This window comes from Vespula pensylvanica, chromosome 9 (genome assembly GCF_014466175.1).
Source record: "Vespula pensylvanica isolate Volc-1 chromosome 9, ASM1446617v1, whole genome shotgun sequence".
Lineage (NCBI taxonomy): Eukaryota > Metazoa > Arthropoda > Insecta > Hymenoptera > Vespidae > Vespula > Vespula pensylvanica.
This window is the reverse complement of record NC_057693.1, coordinates 2416411-2439086: the sequence shown is the minus strand read 5'-3', so window position 1 is coordinate 2439086 and position 22676 is coordinate 2416411. Positions and strand designations below refer to the sequence as shown.

The 22676-nt window shown below is 31.8% G+C and overlaps 5 protein-coding genes across 11 annotated transcripts in view; 4 read left to right on the top strand and 1 right to left on the bottom strand.

The window, feature by feature from the left end:
- Position 1: 1 nt before the first annotated feature.
- LOC122631728 (cyclin-dependent kinase 20-like) lies at positions 2–1630 on the top strand. 3 transcript variants are annotated; one of them, XM_043817770.1, is made up of 6 exons: positions 2–142; positions 218–411; positions 500–688; positions 759–995; positions 1050–1277; positions 1357–1630. In XM_043817770.1, the coding sequence occupies exons 2-6, from the start codon at positions 226–228 to the stop codon at positions 1510–1512; spliced, it is 996 nt and encodes a 331-aa protein (XP_043673705.1). In that variant the 5' UTR covers positions 2–142; positions 218–225; the 3' UTR covers positions 1513–1630. The 3 variants fall into 3 exon arrangements, with proteins under 3 accessions (XP_043673705.1, XP_043673706.1, XP_043673704.1); XM_043817771.1 differs by having other exon boundaries at positions 13–411; positions 1403–1520; XM_043817769.1 differs by having other exon boundaries at positions 16–411.
- LOC122631727 (39S ribosomal protein L37, mitochondrial) lies at positions 1597–3643 on the bottom strand. The gene is made up of 7 exons (XM_043817768.1): positions 3467–3643; positions 3085–3270; positions 2774–2995; positions 2593–2712; positions 2376–2482; positions 2126–2308; positions 1597–2051 (listed from the first exon to the last, which is right to left on the bottom strand). The coding sequence occupies exons 2-7, from the start codon at positions 3258–3260 to the stop codon at positions 1630–1632; spliced, it is 1230 nt and encodes a 409-aa protein (XP_043673703.1). The 5' UTR covers positions 3261–3270; positions 3467–3643; the 3' UTR covers positions 1597–1629.
- On the top strand, positions 3640–13371 carry LOC122631725 (intraflagellar transport protein 88 homolog). 3 transcript variants are annotated; one of them, XM_043817763.1, is made up of 16 exons: positions 3640–3920; positions 3981–4031; positions 4117–4289; positions 4367–4562; positions 4633–4850; positions 4958–5189; positions 5421–5578; positions 5651–5837; positions 5908–6094; positions 6199–6346; positions 6424–6535; positions 6616–6684; positions 6749–7031; positions 7127–7315; positions 7738–7852; positions 13246–13371. In XM_043817763.1, the coding sequence occupies exons 1-16, from the start codon at positions 3783–3785 to the stop codon at positions 13262–13264; spliced, it is 2475 nt and encodes an 824-aa protein (XP_043673698.1). In that variant the 5' UTR covers positions 3640–3782; the 3' UTR covers positions 13265–13371. The 3 variants fall into 3 exon arrangements, with proteins under 3 accessions (XP_043673698.1, XP_043673696.1, XP_043673697.1); XM_043817761.1 differs by having other exon boundaries at positions 6749–7049; XM_043817762.1 differs by lacking the exon at positions 13246–13371 and having other exon boundaries at positions 6749–7049; positions 7738–7853.
- Positions 8893–18861, top strand: LOC122631726 (hexokinase-2-like). 3 transcript variants are annotated; one of them, XM_043817767.1, is made up of 10 exons: positions 8893–9237; positions 14554–14659; positions 16455–16608; positions 16715–16933; positions 17137–17456; positions 17621–17733; positions 17825–17983; positions 18061–18200; positions 18273–18406; positions 18489–18861. In XM_043817767.1, the coding sequence occupies exons 2-10, from the start codon at positions 14576–14578 to the stop codon at positions 18576–18578; spliced, it is 1413 nt and encodes a 470-aa protein (XP_043673702.1). In that variant the 5' UTR covers positions 8893–9237; positions 14554–14575; the 3' UTR covers positions 18579–18861. The 3 variants fall into 3 exon arrangements, with proteins under 3 accessions (XP_043673702.1, XP_043673699.1, XP_043673701.1); XM_043817764.1 differs by lacking the exon at positions 8893–9237 and adding an exon at positions 13267–13401; XM_043817766.1 differs by lacking the exon at positions 8893–9237 and having other exon boundaries at positions 14455–14659.
- Positions 18862–18874: 13 nt separating this feature from the next.
- The window catches only part of LOC122631724 (sestrin homolog), a 92111-nt gene continuing 88309 nt past the window's right edge, over positions 18875–22676 (top strand). Inside the window, exon 1 of the mRNA XM_043817753.1 lies at positions 18875–20034. The gene's annotated coding sequence lies outside the window, so the exon portion shown is untranslated. The remainder of the gene's footprint in view (positions 20035–22676) is intronic.

Here is a 22676-nt window from a genome sequence, read left to right as displayed (position 1 = left end):
ATATAAAATTGTCCGATATTTTAAAAATTATAGCTTATAATAATCATATGGTAACTATGGAGATCATTTATGTGTACAACAAACATCATGTGTAAACGATATTAATTTTAAATATTTAGTAAAATTAAACATATTTTTTCATGTAAATTTTTTATAATTAACAATAACAAATAAATAAGTTTATAAAATTACATTATTATAGAATTTAATATTTAAGATTTTACTATGGATAAATATATTATTTTGGATAAAATTGGTGAAGGTGCTCAAGGATTGGTTTTAAAAGGATATCATAGATCTACTGAACAAGAAGTTGCATTAAAAAGAATACTCTTAAAAAAGGTAGAAGAAGGTATATCTATATCAGTCATACGAGAAGTTAAAACGCTTCAACAGTTAAAACATCCTTATGTATGACAGTATTCTAATCTTTTTATTTTACTTTATATTAACATCTATTATTAAAAATCATTATATGTACATTGTTATGTTATTATAGGTCATAGAACTATTAGATACTTTTCCATTAGGTTTAGATTATATAATGGTTTTTGAGTATATGCCCACAGGATTATGGGAAATATTAAAAGATAATAATATTTCATTAACAATACCACAAATAAAAATATATATGAAAATGCTTTTGGAAGGTATAGCATATGTACATGAGAAAAATATAATACACAGGGTACATTGTTTATATGAAATATATCTTTGATATAAATATGGTAGTTTTATAATAAATATATTGTCTATAGGATTTAAAACCTGCTAATTTATTAATAAATAATGAAGGAATTTTAAAAATAGCTGATTTTGGATTAGGAAGATTAATGTGGGAGGATACTTCTAAACCATATTCTCATCAAGTTGCTACAAGATGGTACAGAGCCCCTGAATTATTATATGGAGCAAAATATTATACATCAGCTATTGATATGTGGTCTGTTGGTTGTATTTTTGGTGAAATGCTTAATAATTCACCTTTATTTCCAGTAAGTCGGTCTGTTTTATAAATTTATATATATTTACATATAAATAAATTGCAGGGAGAAACAGATATTGAACAATTGGCAATAGTATTAAAATATTTAGGATCTCCTACTGTTGAATCATGGCCAGAATTGAGTACATTACCTGATTATAATAAAATTACATTTCCATATAATAAAGGTACAACATGGGAAAATATTGTACAGGATGCAGATCCAGAAGCTATTGATTTAATTAAACAAATTCTTATATATAATTCATCAAACCGTCTTTCTGCTAAAGAAGTAAATTAATTTCTATATCATTGTTTCTCTTAGAACATTAATTTATAACCAGACTGTACTGTGTTATTTTATATTTTAGGCATTGCAACATATATATTTTTATTGTAAACCTTATCCATCTGCAGGAAATTTAATAAAACCATCACAAGATCATCGACTTTCAGTAAAACCTAAAGAAGTTGAAGTAAATATTCCAGTAACAACTCTTTTTAAAGCTCTTTTAAATACTACATAAAAATATATACATATATATGTATATATTTTTAAAAGTGAATTAAGGATATATAAATATATATGTAAAAAATACAAAAATGTGGAATGCTGCTTTAATAAAAATAATTTATTTATTAAACTATATATTTTTATAAAATGCAAATAGTTTTTTTACAACTTCAGGATTATAACCTGTAAGAATTGGTTTACCAACCTCATAACATGCCTTTTCATATAATTGTAATGTAGGACTAGACCACCAGAAATTTCTAATACCCTCTATTTTATTTATATCTAGTGTATTAAGTTGAAATACTGAAAAATGAAAATTTTTTCCATTTGATTCAATACATTGCACTATTATTGGTTCTGGTAAATGTTTAACATCAGGTCCATATTTTTGACGTGCATTAGCTGCTGCTGCAGTAAATGATTTTATCATAGAACGTGCATGTATCTGATCTTCAATTACTGGTAGTTCAGTAAGATTTTTTACTTCTTCTGCATTGTGGCTTATAAATATGGTATGAATATTCGACCAGGGTGATATTCCCTCAATAGCTATTATAAATATATTATAATCAAAGTATAAATCTTTATTTAAGCAAATTTAACAAAACAAAAGTATTACTTACGATATAAATCTTCTGTTCTATAAATATTCATTTTTTCCAAGCTAAGCGTAGGATAAAACGGATATATATTTGGAAAATCTAATTCTGTATGAGCATTTTGATCTTCTATCTTTGTTAAAGGCTTTGTTGATACAATTGCTAAATCAAATGTCAATTCAAATTGCAATAGGTGTGATTCTTTTTCTAAAATTTAATAAATATTTCTTAATATTCATAAATCTTATGTACAAAAAGTAAGGAATTTATATACCTATTGAAATTTTTATAATTCCGTTATGAAAGATAGAACGAGTTCGTACAATCTCTGGACCACATACACATTCACAAATTTGAAGTAGTTTCTTGAATAAATTATGCCTACAAAGATGATTAAATTCATTTATTACATACTAAAAAATATATTCGAAGTATATGGATACTTCTTTAAAATATATCATAAATGTAGTTTTATTATAAACATTAATTACGTTTTCCTAAGATCAGTCACACCATAGTCTCTAGGAAAATTCCATGCCGGTCTATCCGGATCTTTTCTTTTTGGTAATAGCTCTTGATGTGCATCGAATATATTGGAGGTATAAATGGTTCTATATACAAAAATGTATCGTCAAAATAAATATATATAATATGATTATAAAATAATGATACCTTTTAACTAAATGATGTATATTATTTGAAAGATCCATTTCTTTTTCTTTAATTTGCTGTGGAAGTTCATTTTCAATATGAATGGTTTTTAATAACAACTGTGCTTGAGATAGACCTTGTTGTAAGACATTGTGATCCTTATAGCTTAAACAAACTTTATCTTTCCAATCAGGATGGGTATTGTCAAATTTTGGTCTTTTATAAATATATTCTGGTTCTATGCTTTAATTAAATAAAATATTTAAATTTTATTAATCAATATTATAAAATAATATTTCAAAGTATATGTATGCTACATATGTAGTACATACCGTACAAAATCTTTCTTCGGTCGAATTAAATCAATAGGATCTATAATTTTTATGTTTAGTGTTGATAATCTACTTTCTAGATTATTTGCTGTAATTTTTCTGTCACGTTGGTTATACCATACTTTTCTAGTTAATCTACCTAAATGATATTTCCTTAATACTTGTGTTAGTTTCATTTTGCTTTATCTGAAATAAAAATATTATGTTGTTTATCTATAAATAAAAAAGACATAAATTTACTTATAATAATCATTATTGCATTAGATCAGATCATTGCATTAAAATAAATGATAATATAGCTTATGACTTTTTAAATTATTTATAATACAAAAAATTGGTATAGATATGGTATAAACGATAATATATCAATAAAAGTTCATACCGTAGATTATATTTATAAGTACATATAGAATATATTGTATAATTATTTATTTTATGTATATATCTCATATAAATATAGCAATCCTCAATAGGGGACATATACTTTTAAGCGAATATAAGGTTAAGTATTACATCTTATATCATTAATCCACATAATCTCGACGATAGGTGCGCTAGAGTCGCCATATTTGACGCCATCTTATATTATAACTTTGTGATAATCTTTGGATTAGATTTTTTAATATATAGTATTAATAATTTCAAATATAATAAATAGACTTATTTAAAGTTTTAGTAAAAAATTATAATTATACATAATGGCTGCAGTTGGAATTATTGAGGATGATATCTATACAGGTTATGACGATTATCCATCCATTTATAGTACTAAAGATCTTGACCAAGATGAATTATTTCAAGAAGCTGTTAAAACCAGTTATGCGAAAAGATCAATAGTAAGTTTCATTTTTCAATAATCTTGTTTTTTTTTTAATCACATTATTCATTTATTACAGCAAACTGCAAAGATACCAGGTAGTGCAATGCGCCTTGGAACATCAAGCGGAGTAAGCAAATATATAATTATGACAATATGAAATATTGTCAATCAAAGATAAATATATTAAATATATTGTTACATTATAATTTCAGTTTAACAGGGCTGGAACAACAGTATCTCTACGACCAAATACTGGCGGACTTAGACCAATGACAGCAGTTAGAGGTGCTGGTTATACCAGTAATAGACAAATGTTTGATCCTCTTAATATGAGCAGCAATGTTAGAGGGCCTGCACCTCCATTAGAAAGTAATAAAGAAAATACGTGAGTATAATTTATAAAGTTTTCTTTTTTATAATCTATTGTACTTAGCTAAACTTTTTTTTTGTTTTTAATTCAAGGCCAGAAGAAAAAATAAAAATAAGTGAAAGAAAAATTATGGAATTGATAGAAAACTCTATTGAAGCAGCTTGTAGCAATAATATGCATGTTGCTTTAGAACGAGCCAGAGAAGCTTCATCAAGAGAACGTGCTCTTATAAGATTACAAGAACAAGCAGGATTGAGTGATACTCATAATGTTGATCTGACATTCGCTGTAAGAAATTTATTTAATTTTTTAACTTATTAGCTGCTTATATAAATATTCACGTATTATATATATTTAGGTACTATTCAATTTAACAACACAATATACAAATAATGAAATGTATACAGAAGCTATAGCTACTTATCAAGCTATTACAAGAAATAGAATGTTCAGTAATAGCGGAAGATTAAAAGTAAATATGGGAAATATTTATGTTAAAATGGGACAATTACCTCAAGCAATTAAAATGTATAGAATGGCTTTTGATCAAGCACCAATAGCTCATAAGGATTTAAGGTATATAAGCTTATACATTATGTTACTTATATAACCACAATCAGAATATCATATATTTTTTTTTCCTAACAAATATTCTATCTATTAATCCTATATGTAATTCCTAGAATAAAAATAATGCATAATATTGGAATGTTATTTGTACAAATGGGTCGTTTAGAAGAAGCAGCTAATAGTTTTGAATGGGTTATGAGAGAACAAGCAGAGTTTACAGCTGGTTTGCATGCTGTGTTATGTCATTTTGCATTATCACATAGAGATAAAATGAAACGATCATTTTTAGAGTTATTAGAGGTTCAACTTAATATTGATCAAGAAGAAAAATATAGTACAAGTGCTGTGAGTCTATATAGAATCTGTTCACATTTAATCACTATGTGTTGCCAGTAATGCTCACCCTATACTAACTATTATATGTATATTTAATCAAATACTGTGATTTTTCTCTGCCTTTTTATGTATTATATTATGAAGTATTCATAAACTAGTACTAAATTATTATGTGGCTTCTATGGATACGTTATTAGATCTTTTTGATAATTTTAAAGTAAATTATGTTTTTATGTGTAGGATGATATAGACTCAAACATATTACATGAAGTTTTAAAAAATGATGATTTATCCAAATTTGAGAAAGGATTGAAACTAGAAGGAGAGAAAACTATTCTTTGTGCAGCTAAACTTATTGCACCTGTGATTGAAGATACTGTTTCAGCTGGATTTGCTTGGTGAATATCATATAATAGCATAATTTGTCCATAAAGAGCTTTTCATTATTTTTTTCTATGCTCCTTGTTAAGGTGTGTGGATGCTATAAAATCTTCTGCTTATGGAAATGTAGCTGCAGATTTAGAAATAAATAAAGCTATGGTTTACTTACACAATAAAGAAACACAACTGGCTATTGATACTTTAAAAAATTTTCAAAATAGTGAAACTAAAGCTAACAGTGCAGCATCAACTATGTTATCATTTATTTATTATCTTGTACGTAATGAAGACATTTTCCTTATATATATGTGTTATTTTTGTGTAATAATATAATTTTACTTTTTAGCAAGGTGATTATGAACAAGCTGAAAAGTGTGCAGAAACAGCACGGAATGCAGATAGTTATAATGCTGCTGCTTATGTTAATTTAGCAGCTTGTGCAATGAAAAAAAATGAATTGGATATAGCCAAGGAGTTTCTTTTATGTGCACTGGATACAGATGCTAGTCATATACAAGCACTTTATAACTTGGGTAAGCTATAGCAACATGCATTTCTGATAAGTTATAAAAAATATGCTATTATTTTATAACTTATCAGAAGTTTAATAATGAAATACTTATGAATATTTACATAGGTTTGGTATATAAAAAACAAAACATGTATGAAGAAGCTTTGGAATGCTTTTGGAAGTTACGTAATATTGTTAGATATGATCCACAGACATTGTATCAGATTGGACAAATATATCATCTTATTAATGATACAGAACAGGCAGCTGAATGGTATTGAATATTACTTGTGTACTGCATAATATATTATTTATATACATAATAACAACTTCGAATATTTTCAATTATAGGTATAACCAATTGTTAGGTATAATTCCATCAGATCCAGGAGTTTTACAAAAGTTAGGAGAAATGTATGATAGTTTGGGTGATAAACAACAGGCATATCAATTTTATAGTGATGTAAGTTTAATTTGTTATTTAATTTTTTTTTTTTTTTTTTAATCACTTCTTTTTAATAATCTCTTCAATTTTAATTCCAGTCTTATAGATTTTTTCCTGCTAATTATGAAGTGATTGATTGGTTAGGATCATATTTTATATCTATGCAGGTAATACATGTTTATATTATTTATTTAAATATTAGAATATAAAGATATTGATGATTATACAAAGGTTGCAGAGAAAGCAATGTTGTACTTTGAAAAAGCTGTGGAACTTGCACCCGATGAACCTAGATGGAGATTACTGGTAGCTGCTTGCTTAAGACGAACCGGACAATTTCACAAAGCTCTTTCAGAATATCAGGATATACATAAAAGATTTCCGGACAATATCGAATGTTTAAAATTTTTGGTACGCTTATGTAGTGACATGGGTCTTAAAGAAACTCAATTATATGCAACTGAATTGAAGAAAGCAGAAAAAGCAAAGGAATTAAAAGAACGTCAAGGATCTGGTAGGCCTGGTACTACTGGTATATATATTTCTTATATTTTTTAAATATATTTTCAAGTAATAGAATCAATATAAATCGTAAGTATTATTTTCAAGGTTCGCGAAAAAGTAACAGCGATAACTCTTCTCGAGCTGGTTCTGGAATGAGCGTATTATCGGATCATAGAAGCAGTCCTATTCCAGGAAAAAAAGATAATCAAGGATCAAACAGCGGTGGAGTCATTAGATCTACTCGAACTTTTAAAGGAGACAATTCTGCAGAATTGAATTTTAATGGACAAACTAGTAAGTATTATTTTAATACAATTAAATTTTTAATTACATATTAATGATGAATAAATGTGTATTCAAAAGGAACAATTCGCTTAATATTACTGTTAATTAGCATAAGCCTTTTTTAGAGTAAAATTAGATTGGTTATCGATAGTTTAATACTGCATGGTCTTAAATGAGATGAATATCATACCATAAAGATAACCATAGAGATTTATAGGCTGTGCATATGATTCCTTAATGGATTGAACAACATGATAAATGAGTCTTTAACTAGTTTGTGGATTCTATTTCTAACAGTCATATGTTTCATATAACGTTGAATATAACAATGAATGTCGTAGTTTTCCATAATTCAAAAAGTCAATTGTAATACAAAATGTAATATATCTATCATATAAGACAAATGTAACAACTGTAAGATTTTGTTATAGGTATTACTTATACCGATCCTATTGGACCTTTACCTACACGTCCAATGACAGCTGCTGGAAAAAGAGACGATGATTTTGGAGAAGAAGAATTGGGACCTGATTTGTTACCTGAATAGTGCGTATTATTTATTTATTGCTTATAAAATATAATAGTAAAAGCATTTAATAAAATATCTAGATAATTCGATATCATTCTATCAAGAATATAAGTATATGTGTTAATAATTAGATATTTATATTTGATATTGTATATGAATATTATGTCAGAGGTAATATTATCTTTAGTCGTTAAGTAATATAGATAATCGATAAACTACTCGCGTGCGTGCGCGCGCGCGCGCGCGCGTATGCACATTACGAAGGATAACTATAGCAAATTTGATAACGAATTATGCTTATTAATTATTGTTTCAATATGAAAAATACGCACGTGATAGATACATAGAAAATAACCCTTTCTGCAAGTAGTACGTCTTGCAGGAAGGGCCACTTACCTCGTGTACATTATAGATCTACGAGGGTCGGCACAATTGTAACGATCTAAATTTAAACACGCCGGCCGTTTTCATCAAACTCCATTCAGCCGACGTAGATTGAGAAACGGATATTAACATTATTACCTTCTATGCATGTGTGCATTTATCTGCTATATAGAATGTCGGTATTTTGAATGTGTACACATATTTTGTTTGATATCAAATTGTTTGCTTTCAAATAGAAATTCTAACAATAACAAATTGTGATCGATATAAAATTAAAGTATAATCGCTTTTATACTTTTAACAAATATTTTAATTTATATTATCGATCTAGAAGTGCGATAGATCTTAGATTGAAAATAAAATAGAGAGAAGTTTGTATTTAAAGTATATATCATCACTTATTGAAACAATTACGGTAAACAAAAATAAAAATATTTCGAACATTTTCCATTCCACTGTTTCTACGAATCAGTATTATTTTTAATATGCCATTTATAAAATTAACAAAATTACTTTGTTATTGCATATTTAACAAACGATACTCCTCGTAAAAAAAAATAGAAAAAAAAAAATAAAAATAAAAAAAGAAAACATTCAAATATTTCGAATAATCTAAAATCGAATATCTTAAATATTTTAAATATCTTAAATTTCCCGCCACATAATTATCCATCTTGGATATATATGTAGTTGTACGTAACACGTGCACGCACATATACATAGCGTGCGAACATATCCGAGTTCTATTTCTCGCGCGTTCGTGTAACTACACGCGAAATACCGAATATGCACGAGTGCAAGTGGCGGTAAACCTCGTGGGTTTGTTCAGCGAGCGCTACGATTGGTCAATGATAGTAAAGGAGTAGGGGAAAGAGACTGTCGGTCGCCGTAACGCATATACATTTTGTAGCATTGCACTCGTGTTGGCGTACGTACGCACGCGTCTGCTTAAGAGTTCCGTTCGTTCGTTTAAATAATTATAATTTTTGTAGTAAACAGATCGTGCATAGGTTGCATTGTAAGTTTCGCAAGGAGACTCGCTTGTAGTGTGTGTGTGTGTATTGTGTGTGCATATGTATAAGAGAGAAAGAGAGAGAGAGAGAGAGAGAGAGAGAGAGAGAAAGAGAAAAAGATAGAGTCAACATTAAACTTTTCAAGGGTGAGACTCGATTAAATCGTTTCTTTCGATATTTCGATGTTTTTCAAATCAATGAATGTTGCGTCTTAAGTCGCATCGCGCAGGTTCTTCGATTGTCACGATTATTCATTTTTATTATGCGTGTCAGTTGTATATATCTGTCTTATTTGAGCTACTCATTTGTCAAATCGAATTAACTCTAGAAAATAAAAAAATAGAAAAAATGGATAAAATTATTGTATATTATTTATTATTCGATGACCATATAAATGTTTGTCATTTAATAGAGTTAAGCTTAATTATTAAAGAAATTTATTTGAAATATAACAATTTAAGCATCGATCAAATTGAAAAGAAAGTTCTAAAAGTGGAGTTATTCGTTTTGCCCTGTAAACGATTCATTTATGAGTCAATACATATTAATTATAATGTCGAGGTACTTGTAAAGTTATGAATAGAATTTAAAAATTCTTGCGCGGCGGTATTAGATAGAAACATTTTTTTTTTTTTTTCTTAAGTCTATTATCAATTAATTGATTACGTTCGCGCGAAAATGAAAAAAAAGATATGTGTTGTCTTTTATACTGTCACTTTCATTTCATTTAAAAATGAAGATAAAAGAAGCGAACTGTCTGTCTTATATTATGTTACGCTTCAAAGTGTACTCGGCATCGTCGATTTATATCATTAATTGGGAATCATGGAGTATATTATCTTCGTTGATGGATCGTTGAACTGTGACTTTTAAATTTACAAAAATGAATGATTTTATTGTCTTATAACCATAACAAAATTTAAAATGATTTTGATTATCACGTGGAAGTGTTTTCATCTTCAAAATAACAAAGCGAGTGACGGAATGAAAGATTTATCTAAAATATGAAGAACTTAATCATCGTGTTACGTTATATACGCGTTGTTATAATAATTACTGATAAAGATAGCGAGAAATTCGTAAAAAACTTTTTATCGGAAATTAAAGTCGATGTTGTATCTGTTCTTTACAAATGATACATAGTTTAGATACGCTTACGTTATAACGGGAAATCCACGTCTGACCTTGACAAGTTTTTTTATTGTATATAATCGTGACACCGACCTCTTGATATTACAAAATAATAAATAATTCCAAGAATTGTTTTTTTCAAGTAATTTTACGATGGTTATGATTGTCAAATTATTGCGTACATATCTATCGGATCGGCTGTTACTTTCGTTCATTTATCTTTTCTATTCTGGTAATCTTAAGCATTTTCCCGCCAATTTTATCGATATCTAAGCTAAGAAGAAACGAAAGCTGGATCCTTCGAGCTTGCTTTATCTGCAATTATCAAAAAAATAAACAAAAAATTATAAATCTAAATTCGTTTTCGTTTTCAGAGTTTTCACTCTGAAATGTTCTATTTATTAAACGTCACGTAATATATAATAGCAACACATTTCCGCGTATTGAGTTAAAAGTATTTACGAACCCGGAAGAATCTTTTGTTTAGAATTAGATTAAAGATATAAATCAAAGATAACGTATATACCTGTTGATCGTAGAATTTGATTTATTAATTAGTGTTGTATAATAATTAAGCACGATGTAAATCATTGCTTAGCATGTTGAAAATTGATATACTTATATATTATATATTTGAAGGATTGGGAAAATATAGTTATCTTATCGTAGATAAATCGATTTTGTACATGAATGAAGATACATTAAAGTCTTCACTAATTTAATTTTATCGTGTTATTGAATTTTTTATCGTTTGATTTTATGATACCGAATTAGTTTTGTTTTATTTATAATCGTCATACTCGAGTAGTAAAGTATAGAAGAAAATAGAAATAGAACGGAAAGGGGAATAGAAAAATAGAAATAGAATGGAATGTAGCAAGTGGATATTCGGGTGGAAAAAATCGGTTAACGATAGAGCAGTCGAACGATTTTGATCGTATTCGCGATGTTCACGTTTTCTTCTAGTTTCTTTCTGTTGTTTTTTTTTTTTTTTCTTTTATAATTAATCTCAAAAATCTTAATAACCCGTTTAAATTAGCGAAAAAGAAACAAAGAAGTAATAATAGATACGATCATATAGATAGAATATGATCATTCCCTTTAAAAATTCGTTCGTTTCAGATTTATGAAGGACCTTGATAAGTAATAGTCTCGTAATACTCGGAAGCTTCGTAAGTTACGATGGATAAATCAGCTTATTATACGTTTCAAAAAAGTACAATAAACGTATATCTCGAGTTAATAACTGTGAAGAATGTGTTTCGTTCGAACGTACGAACGTTCCAACGTTTTGTTTTTATTTTTATTTCTGTTCGAAGTTAAAAATCAATGAAAATTTTCACATCAATATCTCGATAATGCTATCGATCAATTTTACGTTTTAAATAGATTTGTTCGAATAGATTTATGAATATCTCCTTCGTTCGAAGTAAATTTTAATTACGTCACGTGGTGATTACCAAGTTAATTATTCTTCTCAACGACGATCCATTTTACTTTGATGGATCGATCGATACTTGGAAATATTTATTATTAATTCTATTTTATTTTCTATTTACAAGAACATAAGAAATTTGGTAAATAAGAAAAAACACAAGAACAAAATGATACCATTGTTTTATCCGTGTTTTATTGTTAGACGAATTGTAGATAAGATCGAAAAAATATAATTGTCGCGAGTCGTAATAACGCTTCACGCTGTAATTTACGATCTATCGGATCGGATGTCTTTCTCGTCGACATGATGGCACAACATCTTAGCGATATATCTTCTAGATAGTTACGTCACACTCTTTAATCTGACGTTTGCGTGCGAAGCGTGACAAAAGAGCGGTGATCGGATATGATCGTGAATTTTGTGATCAAGGAACGAGTTTGAAATTCAAACGAACATAAAGAATGGGAAATGTATAACATCGCGGCCCTGAGTCATTGAAGTTCAATAGCGAGTAACACGTGGGAGACCCGCGATAGCAGAACGATCACGCGACTACGTATACATTGAACGACTTATCGCGATGGCGTTAGAATTGAATTTCTATCAAATTCGTATGCGTTTAAAGAAACATTTGGAAAAGTATTCGCGTTTCTCCTAATGTAGTGCTTAGGTAAAGCCATTTTTATTATATGTTTTAAGCACACGTTGGGCTTACATTAGGAAACAAATACTGACAATAACGGCGAGTACGCGCATTGTACTCAAGATTACGATCATCACGCCGGGTCAACTGGCTGAATTATCTCGGTTAACGCTTTGCACCTTCCAATTGATTTTAATGAAGGCTCGTTAGTTGCTGTGCGCCTTTCAAGAACGTCCTAGTGACTTTTCGTGGTTTCTACCGATCCGATTACGTCTCGAAAGTCGTCATTGTCTTACTCGTTTTGCATTTTTAAATTATTTCGATGCATACGTGTGTACATATATCTAGTAAGTATCTACCTACGTATTGTACGATGAACGAAACGAGCCAGCTGTAAAAAGAGGGGAAGTAATAAAAAGAATGAAGGGACACGTTGCGAAGTCGACAAATGAGTTTGCGAGTTAAATCGCGTCGTTTGTCGCATCATTCGAGATCATTATTATTAATAATATGACAAATATATATGCTCATATGCTGACAAATATTTTACGTTCGAAAATACCTAGCAACATTTGTTTTCTTTCACGGATAATAATTTTTACACGTATAACAATATCACCCGATTCTCAAATCTTCTTTATTCGTAAAAATTGTTTCTTTCAATACGCTATCATACTTGTTAACTAAAAAGATTAGAAAATAGTCATCCAATTAATTATTCGTTATCCGAAGAAAATCTATCGTCAATGTTGTAAGTCGATTTGTTTGTCGTTGTTGATAAAATGTTTTATGAACTTTCAGTCCGGTCAGACGAAGTTAGAACGGTTGAGCTTTTCGCTAGCGAGAGCTCTAACGTCAGTCACGATCTTGCGTCTGATCGCGCAGCACGTGCAAATTGTCAGTATCAGGATAGACAAGTGTGAGCACGTTTCTAGATAAACCTACAATCATATTCGTGTAAGTTGTCCATGTAGTATTATTTATGCATATTCTTCAATGGAGTAAACGACGGGATTCATATAAAATTTCATTAATAATCACGACAATTTCGTTCACTTTTACGATATATATGAAATGATAAATCTCGTAAAAATATATATAAAGATACATCTCGTAGGATATATATTCTACATCATATTTTCGATGAAAGAATATCTCTTCTGTTTATCGTGATATATTGTAAAATGTATACATATTTTCTTATTAGACAGACGATTTAAGTTATTGAAATGGCTATTAAAAGTTTCTTATAGTGTTTTTTTTTTTTTTTTTTCTTTTTGGTATTTTAAATATTCACATGATAGTCATTTTAAATAGTCACGTCAACGATAATTCATCCAATATTTCTTATTCGTCTTCAGGAATATTTTACGACTGGCATTTTTTTACAGAGGTCACGATATGTTTTCTATTAGAATATCATCGTTTTGACTATGATTACGAATAGAAGTATAGAACTAACGAGTCTGTCTGATAAAACCATACCAAATAGCTTTGCTAATTATTATAATAAGTTTTAATTGTGTTTTAAGTATCATACTTGTAAAAAAAATTTTTTTTTTTTTTTTCATTTTATTCCCAAGATTTTGAACTTGTGGCAAACATTCTCTCTCTCTCTCTCTCTCTCTCTCTCTCTCTCTCTCTCTCTCTCTCTCTCTCCTTCTCTCTCTTCAGAACGATCAATGTTTAAGGTGAAATTTTTAAGATCTTCGTGCGTGTTTCGTCGCTAGTTAGTTGTAGTTTATTTGCTTTCGAAAGACGTATTAATCTATCTCTTCAAAAAACATTCCAGACCGAGAAAACTGAAGAGATATCAAGATTTACGAGGTCATTATGTCATGTTATCGGAACGTATAGAATTCCCTGGACTTTCGACTTTTCGCCAATTATTTTATCATATATTCTTGTAACGAACACAAGCATGTGTTGAGAAAAAAAATCCCTCATCAGTATCAATTGATAGACGATACAACTTCGATAACTCATCCTCCATATATTCTACATATATATCATATTCTTCGAAAAGAATCGATCAGTCACATCGTGAATCTTGAATCGTGAACGTTGAAATTGATTCATCTAATACACTTACGTATATTACTATTACAGATAATCTCGGTTGTTAAAAGAAATGGTTGTACCGGCGGAACATGCGCTCCATGAGGCCATTCAGGTTTCACCACTTAAATTGTCAAACGATGTTAGAAGACAGAAAGTAAGTAGATTCGACATAACACGTTTATTTACATCAAACAAATCTTGATAATCTTGAACTCGTAATTTTTTTTATATGGAAAGACGATGACATTGGTGAAAAGTTATGGTGATAAATTGGTCTCAACAAATTGTTATTATTATCGTTATTATTATCATCATCATCATCATCATCATCATCATCATCATCATCATTATTATTGCGTGAAGTTTAGTTACATATCGTAAAATAAGTATCATGTCGAGTAGAGTCAAACCAAAGTTGGCACACGACGTTCATCGAAAGATTAAACGATCGAAGTTCTTAACCTTGCGACCTTCTTGTTAAGAGTTTGCTGACTCGAACCGATCGTACGCGTATACTTTCTCTTTTAGATGATAGTAAACGATGTTAATCCGACGTCAATTGGGGTATAAATTACTTTATTTTAAATCCTTTGGATAGGTCTATTAATGATCATAACGTCGAGCTTTCAAAGGTCGGGGATAATAAAGTGGTAAATATCTTTTCTCTTAACTGGATACATACAAAGTGAAAAATTATACTCCTTGTATGAAATATTTAGTTGATTTATTTAATTGAAAAGTATTATATTTATGTAAGAGCTAACGAAAAATAGAAGTTCAAATAGTTTATCTTACATGATTCCGATTGCGATATTTATCATTCTTTAGTAATGATTATGGTGCTCTTTTATTTGATGACGTTATGAAAACCAAGCTTAAAGCGGTTTAAGTTGGATTTTAAATTATTGTTGTTGTTTGTAGGAGTAAGGACTTTCTTATCTTACCCTCGGCAAGTCATAGGGTTATCGTAATAAAATACTCAACTTTGTAGGTTTTTAATATTCGTACAATTCATTGAAAAAGATAACAAGAATTGCGCTTGACACCCGATATGAAATAAAGTAGAAACGTGAAAAATAAAAATTTGACATACGAGGAATTATGAATTATCTCGAGCAACGATGTTCGAATAATTTTTATTATTACTTTTTTTTTTTTCTTATTCGCTATCTTAATCCCCCCTAATTATAGAAATGTTATCAGGACAACAATCTAAAAATTACGATCGTTGTATTATTTATTGCCAAACAATAAACGATTAGTCGATATTTCACTTTCTTTCTTTTCGGGTTAAAGTTTTACTTTCTACTTTTTTCACATTTTTTTCACATCAAAACGTTGATGCGATATAACCGGTTTACCTTCGCTCAAATGAAACAGTAATATCATGGAATCGTATAACAACTGTTTTTCATCTTACGCGGTTTATGCACCCTTTCGATACATAAATGAAGAATGAAAAGATAGTTATGGAGGATAATCTCAATGTTATTATGACTTTTTATATTACAATATTAGTGATCTAGTTTCTTTAACGATAGACTAAACTAAATGAACATTTTACACGAGCTTACGGTTACCTCCGGTTTACCCATTAGAATCCCATTAGATAGTACGTAACGCGTAACAAAGTAAACAAGAGCATCCTCAACGAGAACGCGAATGCGTTGTAGCGTTATCACGATGTACAGTAGATTTGCAAATGCCTCGGAAGATTTATAGAACACAGAAAATTTTCCGAGGGAATCCTTCGCAAAACGATTCTTCACAATGATTTCAACGAAAGATGGATAACAGCGAGACTTAATAAGCATATGCCAGAGAGAAAGAGAGGAGAGAATCTTTGCTAGAAATCTATCAATTTCAAAATGCTTCATTTTCGATTGATATCTCTCTTGCTTCAAAGAAATCTAAACTTCAAAGTAAAGTTTTTTTTTTTTTTTTTCTAGATCGAAAACCGGTTAGCACGAATGCGTTTATCTGCAACGACTGTTAGAAAGATTCAGGATGTATTTGTTTCGGAGATGAACAAGGGTATCCATCAAGAACCGTCATCTTTACAAATGGAGAACACGTATGTACCGGAACTCGTAGATGGAACAGGTACTTGTTAAAATATTTTCTTTTTAATTTTGCTAGTCCAACTGATTTGCATTTTATTTGTTGCTTCGTAAGATCGATAAACTGATCTATATAATATTATTTTCAGAGGCGGGACGTTTTTTAGCATTAGATCTTGGCGGGACTAATTTTCGAATTCTCTTATTGGAATTGAAGAATGGCAGAGTTGTGAGGGAGAATGTGAAGAATTATCACATCGGATCTGAATTAAGGGTTGGCACAGGTCTTCGTTTGTTCGATTATTTAGCCGAATGCCTTAGTGATTTCGTAATTAACCAGGGTCTTCAGGATGTGGAGGTCCCTTTAGGTAAATTGAAATCGATAATTGTCCGTCGGAGAACTCGTAAAAAATTTCCTATATTACTACGAACTCTATTAATAGTTGTAATAAAAGTATTTTTGTTTTTATGTACAGCATGTAATTTGTAATAATTTATTTGCGTAATAATGAATATTAATCGCGCATTTCGTATTCTAATTTATCTCATTAAATATTCGTTTTTGATTTAGGATTTACATTTTCGTTTCCAATGGTTCAACATTCTCTCGATGTTGGAATTTTGGTGACATGGACAAAGAGTTTCAATTGTCCAGACGTTGTCAATAAGGACGCAGTTCAATTACTCCGAGATGCTCTTGCTCGTCGAGGTGATACCAAAGTAAAAGTCATAGCGGTATTGAATGATACAACAGGAACTCTCGTACAAGGAGCTACATTGGATCCCGATACAGCTATTGGGCTCATTCTGGGTACCGGTAGTAATGCTTGCTATCTTGAACGAGCTGACAGGGTCGAACATTGGGAACCAGAAAGACATGGGGAAAGAGAGGCTAGTGTTCGCTAGTAAACATACGTTACATTTCACATGATTTTTTTAAATGACTTTTCCCTTATGATAGAATTGTTTTACTTATATCGAATTATTTTTACTTAGTTCTTAGAAAGTTGTTTTTACAATACAATTGATTGACCGATTTGATTTCCGTTTTCCAGGTCGTAATAGATATCGAATGGGGTGCCTTTGGAGACAACGGTGTTTTAGACTTTATTAAAACTGAATTCGATCGCGAGAATGACGCGAATTCGCTTCTCGTAAATTCATTTACGTAAGTCTAATCTTCTTACGCAATTATTTAATATCTCATGATATATGATAAGTGTTTCTGTAAAGCTAAAAAGAAATTTCTAATGTCGTAGATTCGAAAAATATATCAGTGGAAAGTATCTCGGTGAAATAGTACGTATTGTGCTCACCAAATTAACGAAAGAAGGGCTTTTATTCCTAGAAAAAGATCCAGGGCGTTCTTTTTTCACATCAGGAACGCTTACCTCGGATTTAGTATCATATATTGAACAGTGAGTATTGAAAACAAGGGATCTCTCGTTGTAATACGATTGAACAATTCTAATTATTAAAATTATTCAATGCATAGAGACACCGTAGACGGCAGTACCGATAATACAAAAGAAGTTTTAGCAAAATATGATATCGTTCCAACCGACGATGACATAAATATTGTACAATACGTGTGCGAAGTTGTTTCTAATCGTGCAGCTCTTCTCGTTTCTATATGTAAGCTGATAAACCTAATATTTGTTAATAACGATCAGAGAAAGAATTTTTAAATGTTGGGCTTTTCTGCAGGTCTCGCGGCATTGTTGGAACGAATCGATAAGGAGAATGTGACGATCGCGGTCGATGGTTCTCTGTATAAACATCATCCTCGATTCGAAACTTGGATGAAGCAGTATATAGCTTTGCTTGCCCCTAGTCGTAAGGTATGTGACTGATCGATCCTTTGAATCTTTTCATTCGTTTAACATTTTGCTTACGTTTATTTCCAAACCTTTTTCTTCTTAGTTCAAATTGATTCACGTCGAGGATGGAAGTGGAAAGGGTGCAGCGCTGGTCACTGCGATTGCGCAAAGGATTCAAAAGAGATTAACATAATTATTATTGACGGAGAAGTGAATTCACTACTCCGGCAATATGTAATACTCTATCAGTAGTGCAAGCATTCCATGGCAGGACAATTTCCTGGTTGTGTTATAAAAAAGGGTAATAGTCAAAATGATATAACGTTAACTATATTTTCATCAAAGTTGTTGCATTTGCCATTGTCAACCTCGTTGAACCATCTTTAGGATTTTCGTTAGAAACCATTGTTTTCCCGTAAATCTTTGGAAAGTATAGTCGGCAATTTTAATTCAAACGAATTATATATATATATATATATATATATATATATATATATATATACGAGTTTTAATTTCTTTTGTAAATACAATTTTCCATAATCAACGTAGAGTTTAGAAGGATCTTTTTTTTTCCGAAGAAAAGCCTTACTTTACTATAATAAGATAGTACAAATCGATGAAACATTTGTAAATTAAATATAGATCGTTGGAACACACAATTCCATGCTAAATATATATATATATATATATATATATAGGAAAGAAGATAAGTAACATAGTAATTATTCAATCGAATAAATCTAGGAATAAATTGAATTTAAAGTGCAATTTAAAGTTTCATCGAGACTTATGATATAGTACGATCACAAATACGTAGAAATTTTGACGCTCGAATCGGCCGTAGAGAAATAAATATAAAAAGATAAACGAAAATCCGTTGTTAAATCTTGTAGAAAAATGAAGAGGAGAGTAGGCGAATGTTTATAAATCAATTGTTACGAGTATTCTGTGGTTGTATACACCTTGTAATTGTATACGATTGTTAAAATAAAAATTGAAAAAAGAAAAAAGAAAAAAAAAAAAAAGAGAGAAATCTTTTACTCCGTAGAGTTGGTAAAAATGTGTTAAGGGTAAAGATGGCGAGGCGGGAAATTTGAAATTGAATCAATCGGGAGGATGTAGGGTGAAGAGAACGGTCGAATAACCAAAGGCGGTTCTCGTTCGCAGGCCGTCGATAGGCCTATCGATCCTGTTGCTAGGCGGTAGGACGGGAGGGCGTTCGAGTGTCGCAGTTAGATTCCCGCGTTTCCCGTCAGATGACGCTGCGGTGGCGCGCGGCTCGCTCGCGGAGTGACAGCTCGGCGAGAACTGTCAGCCGGAGCGCGTTTACGCGGCCGTTTCTGTTAGAAATAAGGATACGATCGGTCTTCGAATCGGCAGGGTGTAAGCGCGAAAACGGGTTGGCGTCAAGGATCGTGTCGAGGAGAAGTAATTTCGATTTGTATCGAGTTTGAAAATCGAGAGGTCTCGTACCTAACGGTGGGCGTGCACGCAGGAGGGAACGGCTCGCCGGCTCGGTCAGTCTACTGGAAGATTCCATTGTGTGAGAGTGGGCTTTGAAAAAGTTTCGGCTGGAAGGAGCTACGTTGCTTTCGCGCCTTTCGCAGCCTTCTCTTTGCTGGATCGATCAAGAAGGAGAAAAAGTCGAGGTATCATTGTCTTCTTTATTTTTTCCTTAGATTTTTACGTTCTTGTTAGGACGAGTCGCGAGAGCGGTGTCGAGGATGAGGAGCGCGCGCGGGAGAGAGAGAGAGAGAGAGAGAAAGAAAGAGAGAGAGAGAGAGAGAGAGAGAAAGAAAGAGAGAGAGAGAGAGAGCGAATGAACGAGCTAGTGAGCGAGAGCGAGATAGAGAGATGCATAGAGAGTTGGAACGAGAGGTTACCAAGGATAAGAAGGCAATGTATTAGTAGTAGTAGTGTAGCAGAAGTAGCGTGTTAGTGCTAATGCTGCTAATGCCAGTGACGACAGAACGACGATGGTGTGTAGTAGTGGTGAGAATCGTGATGGTGTGTTGGTGTTGATGCTGGTGGTGGTGGTGTGGTGCGAAGCGGGTTTGAGGTTACGCCGGCGATCCTCTCGTTCAGCTGGGCTCTCAGCTGACGGCCGGCCGTTCCAAGACCGGCATTGCGTGCCTTTCTTGTCTCTCCGTTTCCTGGACAGGTTCTATCTTTCGAGCCTTCTCCCGTATGATAGAGCCCCGAAAAGCGATATATCTAATTTCTCTCGCTAGCTATGGACTCTTGCCTTTTTTATTCGTTCGAGATTACGTTCACGTTCTTATTCTAGTTCCAATTAGAAAAAAAAGAAAAGGAAAAGAAAAAAAAAGAAACAGAAAAGGAAAGAAAAGTAGGTTGAAAGAGAATAGAGGAATGAGCGTATGGGGCAAAAAAAGTGGACGATCGAGTATGATGCGTCTTGAGTAAGTCCTCCAGTGTCTTTTCGAAGAATCCGAATAAATATACGCACGCATACACGTTAAAGAAAAAAAAAAAAAAAAAAATAAAGGAAGTAAAAAAAAAAAAAAGAGAGAAAAGAAACGAGATAAAAAAGATTGATAAAAAAAGGGATTAGAGGTTCTAAAGCAGCCAACTCGAACGATATAAAGGACGGAGAACGCTTCACCGTTATCGCTTTGCAAATTGACTCGGTTTCCCGCGAAGCATCGTCGAGGTCACCGCGCCCGGCTGCAGCTGAGCTCTCAGCTGACGAGCGGAGGCTGCGACCGGTTCGCCATATTCCTTCCTTTTTTTAAAGGCCACCCCCTCTTCGCCGCTTTTAAATCGCCTTTCACGTGTCCGCGAGCTTCCACCTACGTCTTTCCCATCTTCTTCGGATCCTCGGCCCTTATGTCTCTTTCTAGAAAATCGCATTGTTCATTATCGTCGTCGTCGTCGTCGTCGTCGTCGTCGTCGTCATTGTCGTCATTGTCGTTGTCATTATCGTCGATGTGTCGTCGTTGTCGTCGTCGTCGTCGTGCGAAACCGAGAACTGCCGACTCTCGAGCAAATCCAGTTCCGAAGAGTTTCTTTCTCAGCCCTACGATACAAAGACGTAAACTTGATTTTTCTTTGGACTTGATGACGAAGCCAGAAGAATCGTAATAGAGATAAAAGAAAAAGGAAACAAACGATAGAGACATATCGATACATCGTATTTCCATTTTAATTCGTTAATGCTACGTTCAAGGATTTTCAACGATTATCGATTTGCAGTTATTATTGTCTTGGTTTTTTACTTAAAATCGAATACTCATTGTTAGCTTCTAACAGTCAATGGGTAACGAAAGAGAAAGTATTTTGTTTCGAGGCTTCCGATTGTTTTGTGTGAATACCATTGCAAACTTATATAAATATACATATAATAGAAATTATGAAATTGATTCAGTCGATTTTATTCAATTCACGAATTATAAGATATATTATAAATACACATACATATATATATATAAACATATTATATATACAATTGTTGCTTGTGTGTGCGTTTGTGTGCGTTTGGTACGTGGGTATGTTGCGCTTGTTACACACATATATAAGTAACAATTGTTTTAGATGGTATAATCATCCATTGATGTTCGATCCAATATCGATGAGATCGTAAAAGGAAGATCTTATTTAAATTACGTAACGCGTCATCCCACTTTCCAGTCGTTCTACAGGCACGATCTTCCGCTCGAGCGATCGTAGCGATCGACAAAGCGTAATAATCGGCTAGAATGTATGCAATTAGCGAGAACTGTGCGCGTAATCCGTCTAAAACACAAAGGCTGCCTCACTGTTCGATTCGGACGAGTAACCGCGAAACGAAAACCGCTGATAACCGTGCTGTCCTCGTCGATCCTATATAATAATTAATTAGTAGATAACACTTGTAATTTGGAATTTATTATCGACTCGCCATTGATATAAACTATCGATATAGATCGAGTAAATTATTCGAAGAAGTGATCTAACTTCTTTGCTTGAAAGAAAATTGTAAAAACGCGTAGGCAACCGACGGTGGAATTGCGGTATCCCGGAAAAAATTAATTCCGTCGAGTAAGAAGGAGTAGCGCTTTAGATATTAACGGCATCTTTTTAAACGTAAAACTTTTTAAACGTCCGTGCTAATGTTACAAAAATCTAACGAATTGTTATATATGTATTCGTAAAAATAATGGGAAAAACTTACTATAAATATCGTCTATCTTTCATTTCCTTATTGACTACCACATTATATAATATACTTTTACTTTTTCACGAATAATAATATGTAGTTATAATATTTTAATCGTTAATAATATCCGCATGA

Coding starts and splice junctions, on each gene's coding strand:
- LOC122631725 (XM_043817761.1), top strand. CDS start 3,783: ATGGCTGCAGTTGGAATTATTGAGGATGATATCTATACAGGTTATGAC. Junction 5,190..5,420: donor AAAAATATAGTACAAGTGCT/GTGAGTCTATAT, acceptor TTTTATGTGTAG/GATGATATAGACTCAAACAT. Junction 6,536..6,615: donor CATATCAATTTTATAGTGAT/GTAAGTTTAATT, acceptor TTTTAATTCCAG/TCTTATAGATTTTTTCCTGC.
- LOC122631727 (XM_043817768.1), bottom strand. CDS start 3,260: ATGAAACTAACACAAGTATTAAGGAAATATCATTTAGGTAGATTAACT. Junction 2,309..2,375: donor AATTATAAAAATTTCAATAG/GTATATAAATTC, acceptor ATTAAATTTTAG/AAAAAGAATCACACCTATTG. Junction 2,052..2,125: donor TAGAACAGAAGATTTATATC/GTAAGTAATACT, acceptor TATTTATAATAG/CTATTGAGGGAATATCACCC.
- LOC122631726 (XM_043817767.1), top strand. CDS start 14,576: ATGGTTGTACCGGCGGAACATGCGCTCCATGAGGCCATTCAGGTTTCA. Junction 14,660..16,454: donor ACGATGTTAGAAGACAGAAA/GTAAGTAGATTC, acceptor TTTTTTTTCTAG/ATCGAAAACCGGTTAGCACG. Junction 17,984..18,060: donor TTAGTATCATATATTGAACA/GTGAGTATTGAA, acceptor TTCAATGCATAG/AGACACCGTAGACGGCAGTA.
- LOC122631728 (XM_043817770.1), top strand. CDS start 226: ATGGATAAATATATTATTTTGGATAAAATTGGTGAAGGTGCTCAAGGA. Junction 412..499: donor AACAGTTAAAACATCCTTAT/GTATGACAGTAT, acceptor ATGTTATTATAG/GTCATAGAACTATTAGATAC. Junction 689..758: donor AGAAAAATATAATACACAGG/GTACATTGTTTA, acceptor TATTGTCTATAG/GATTTAAAACCTGCTAATTT.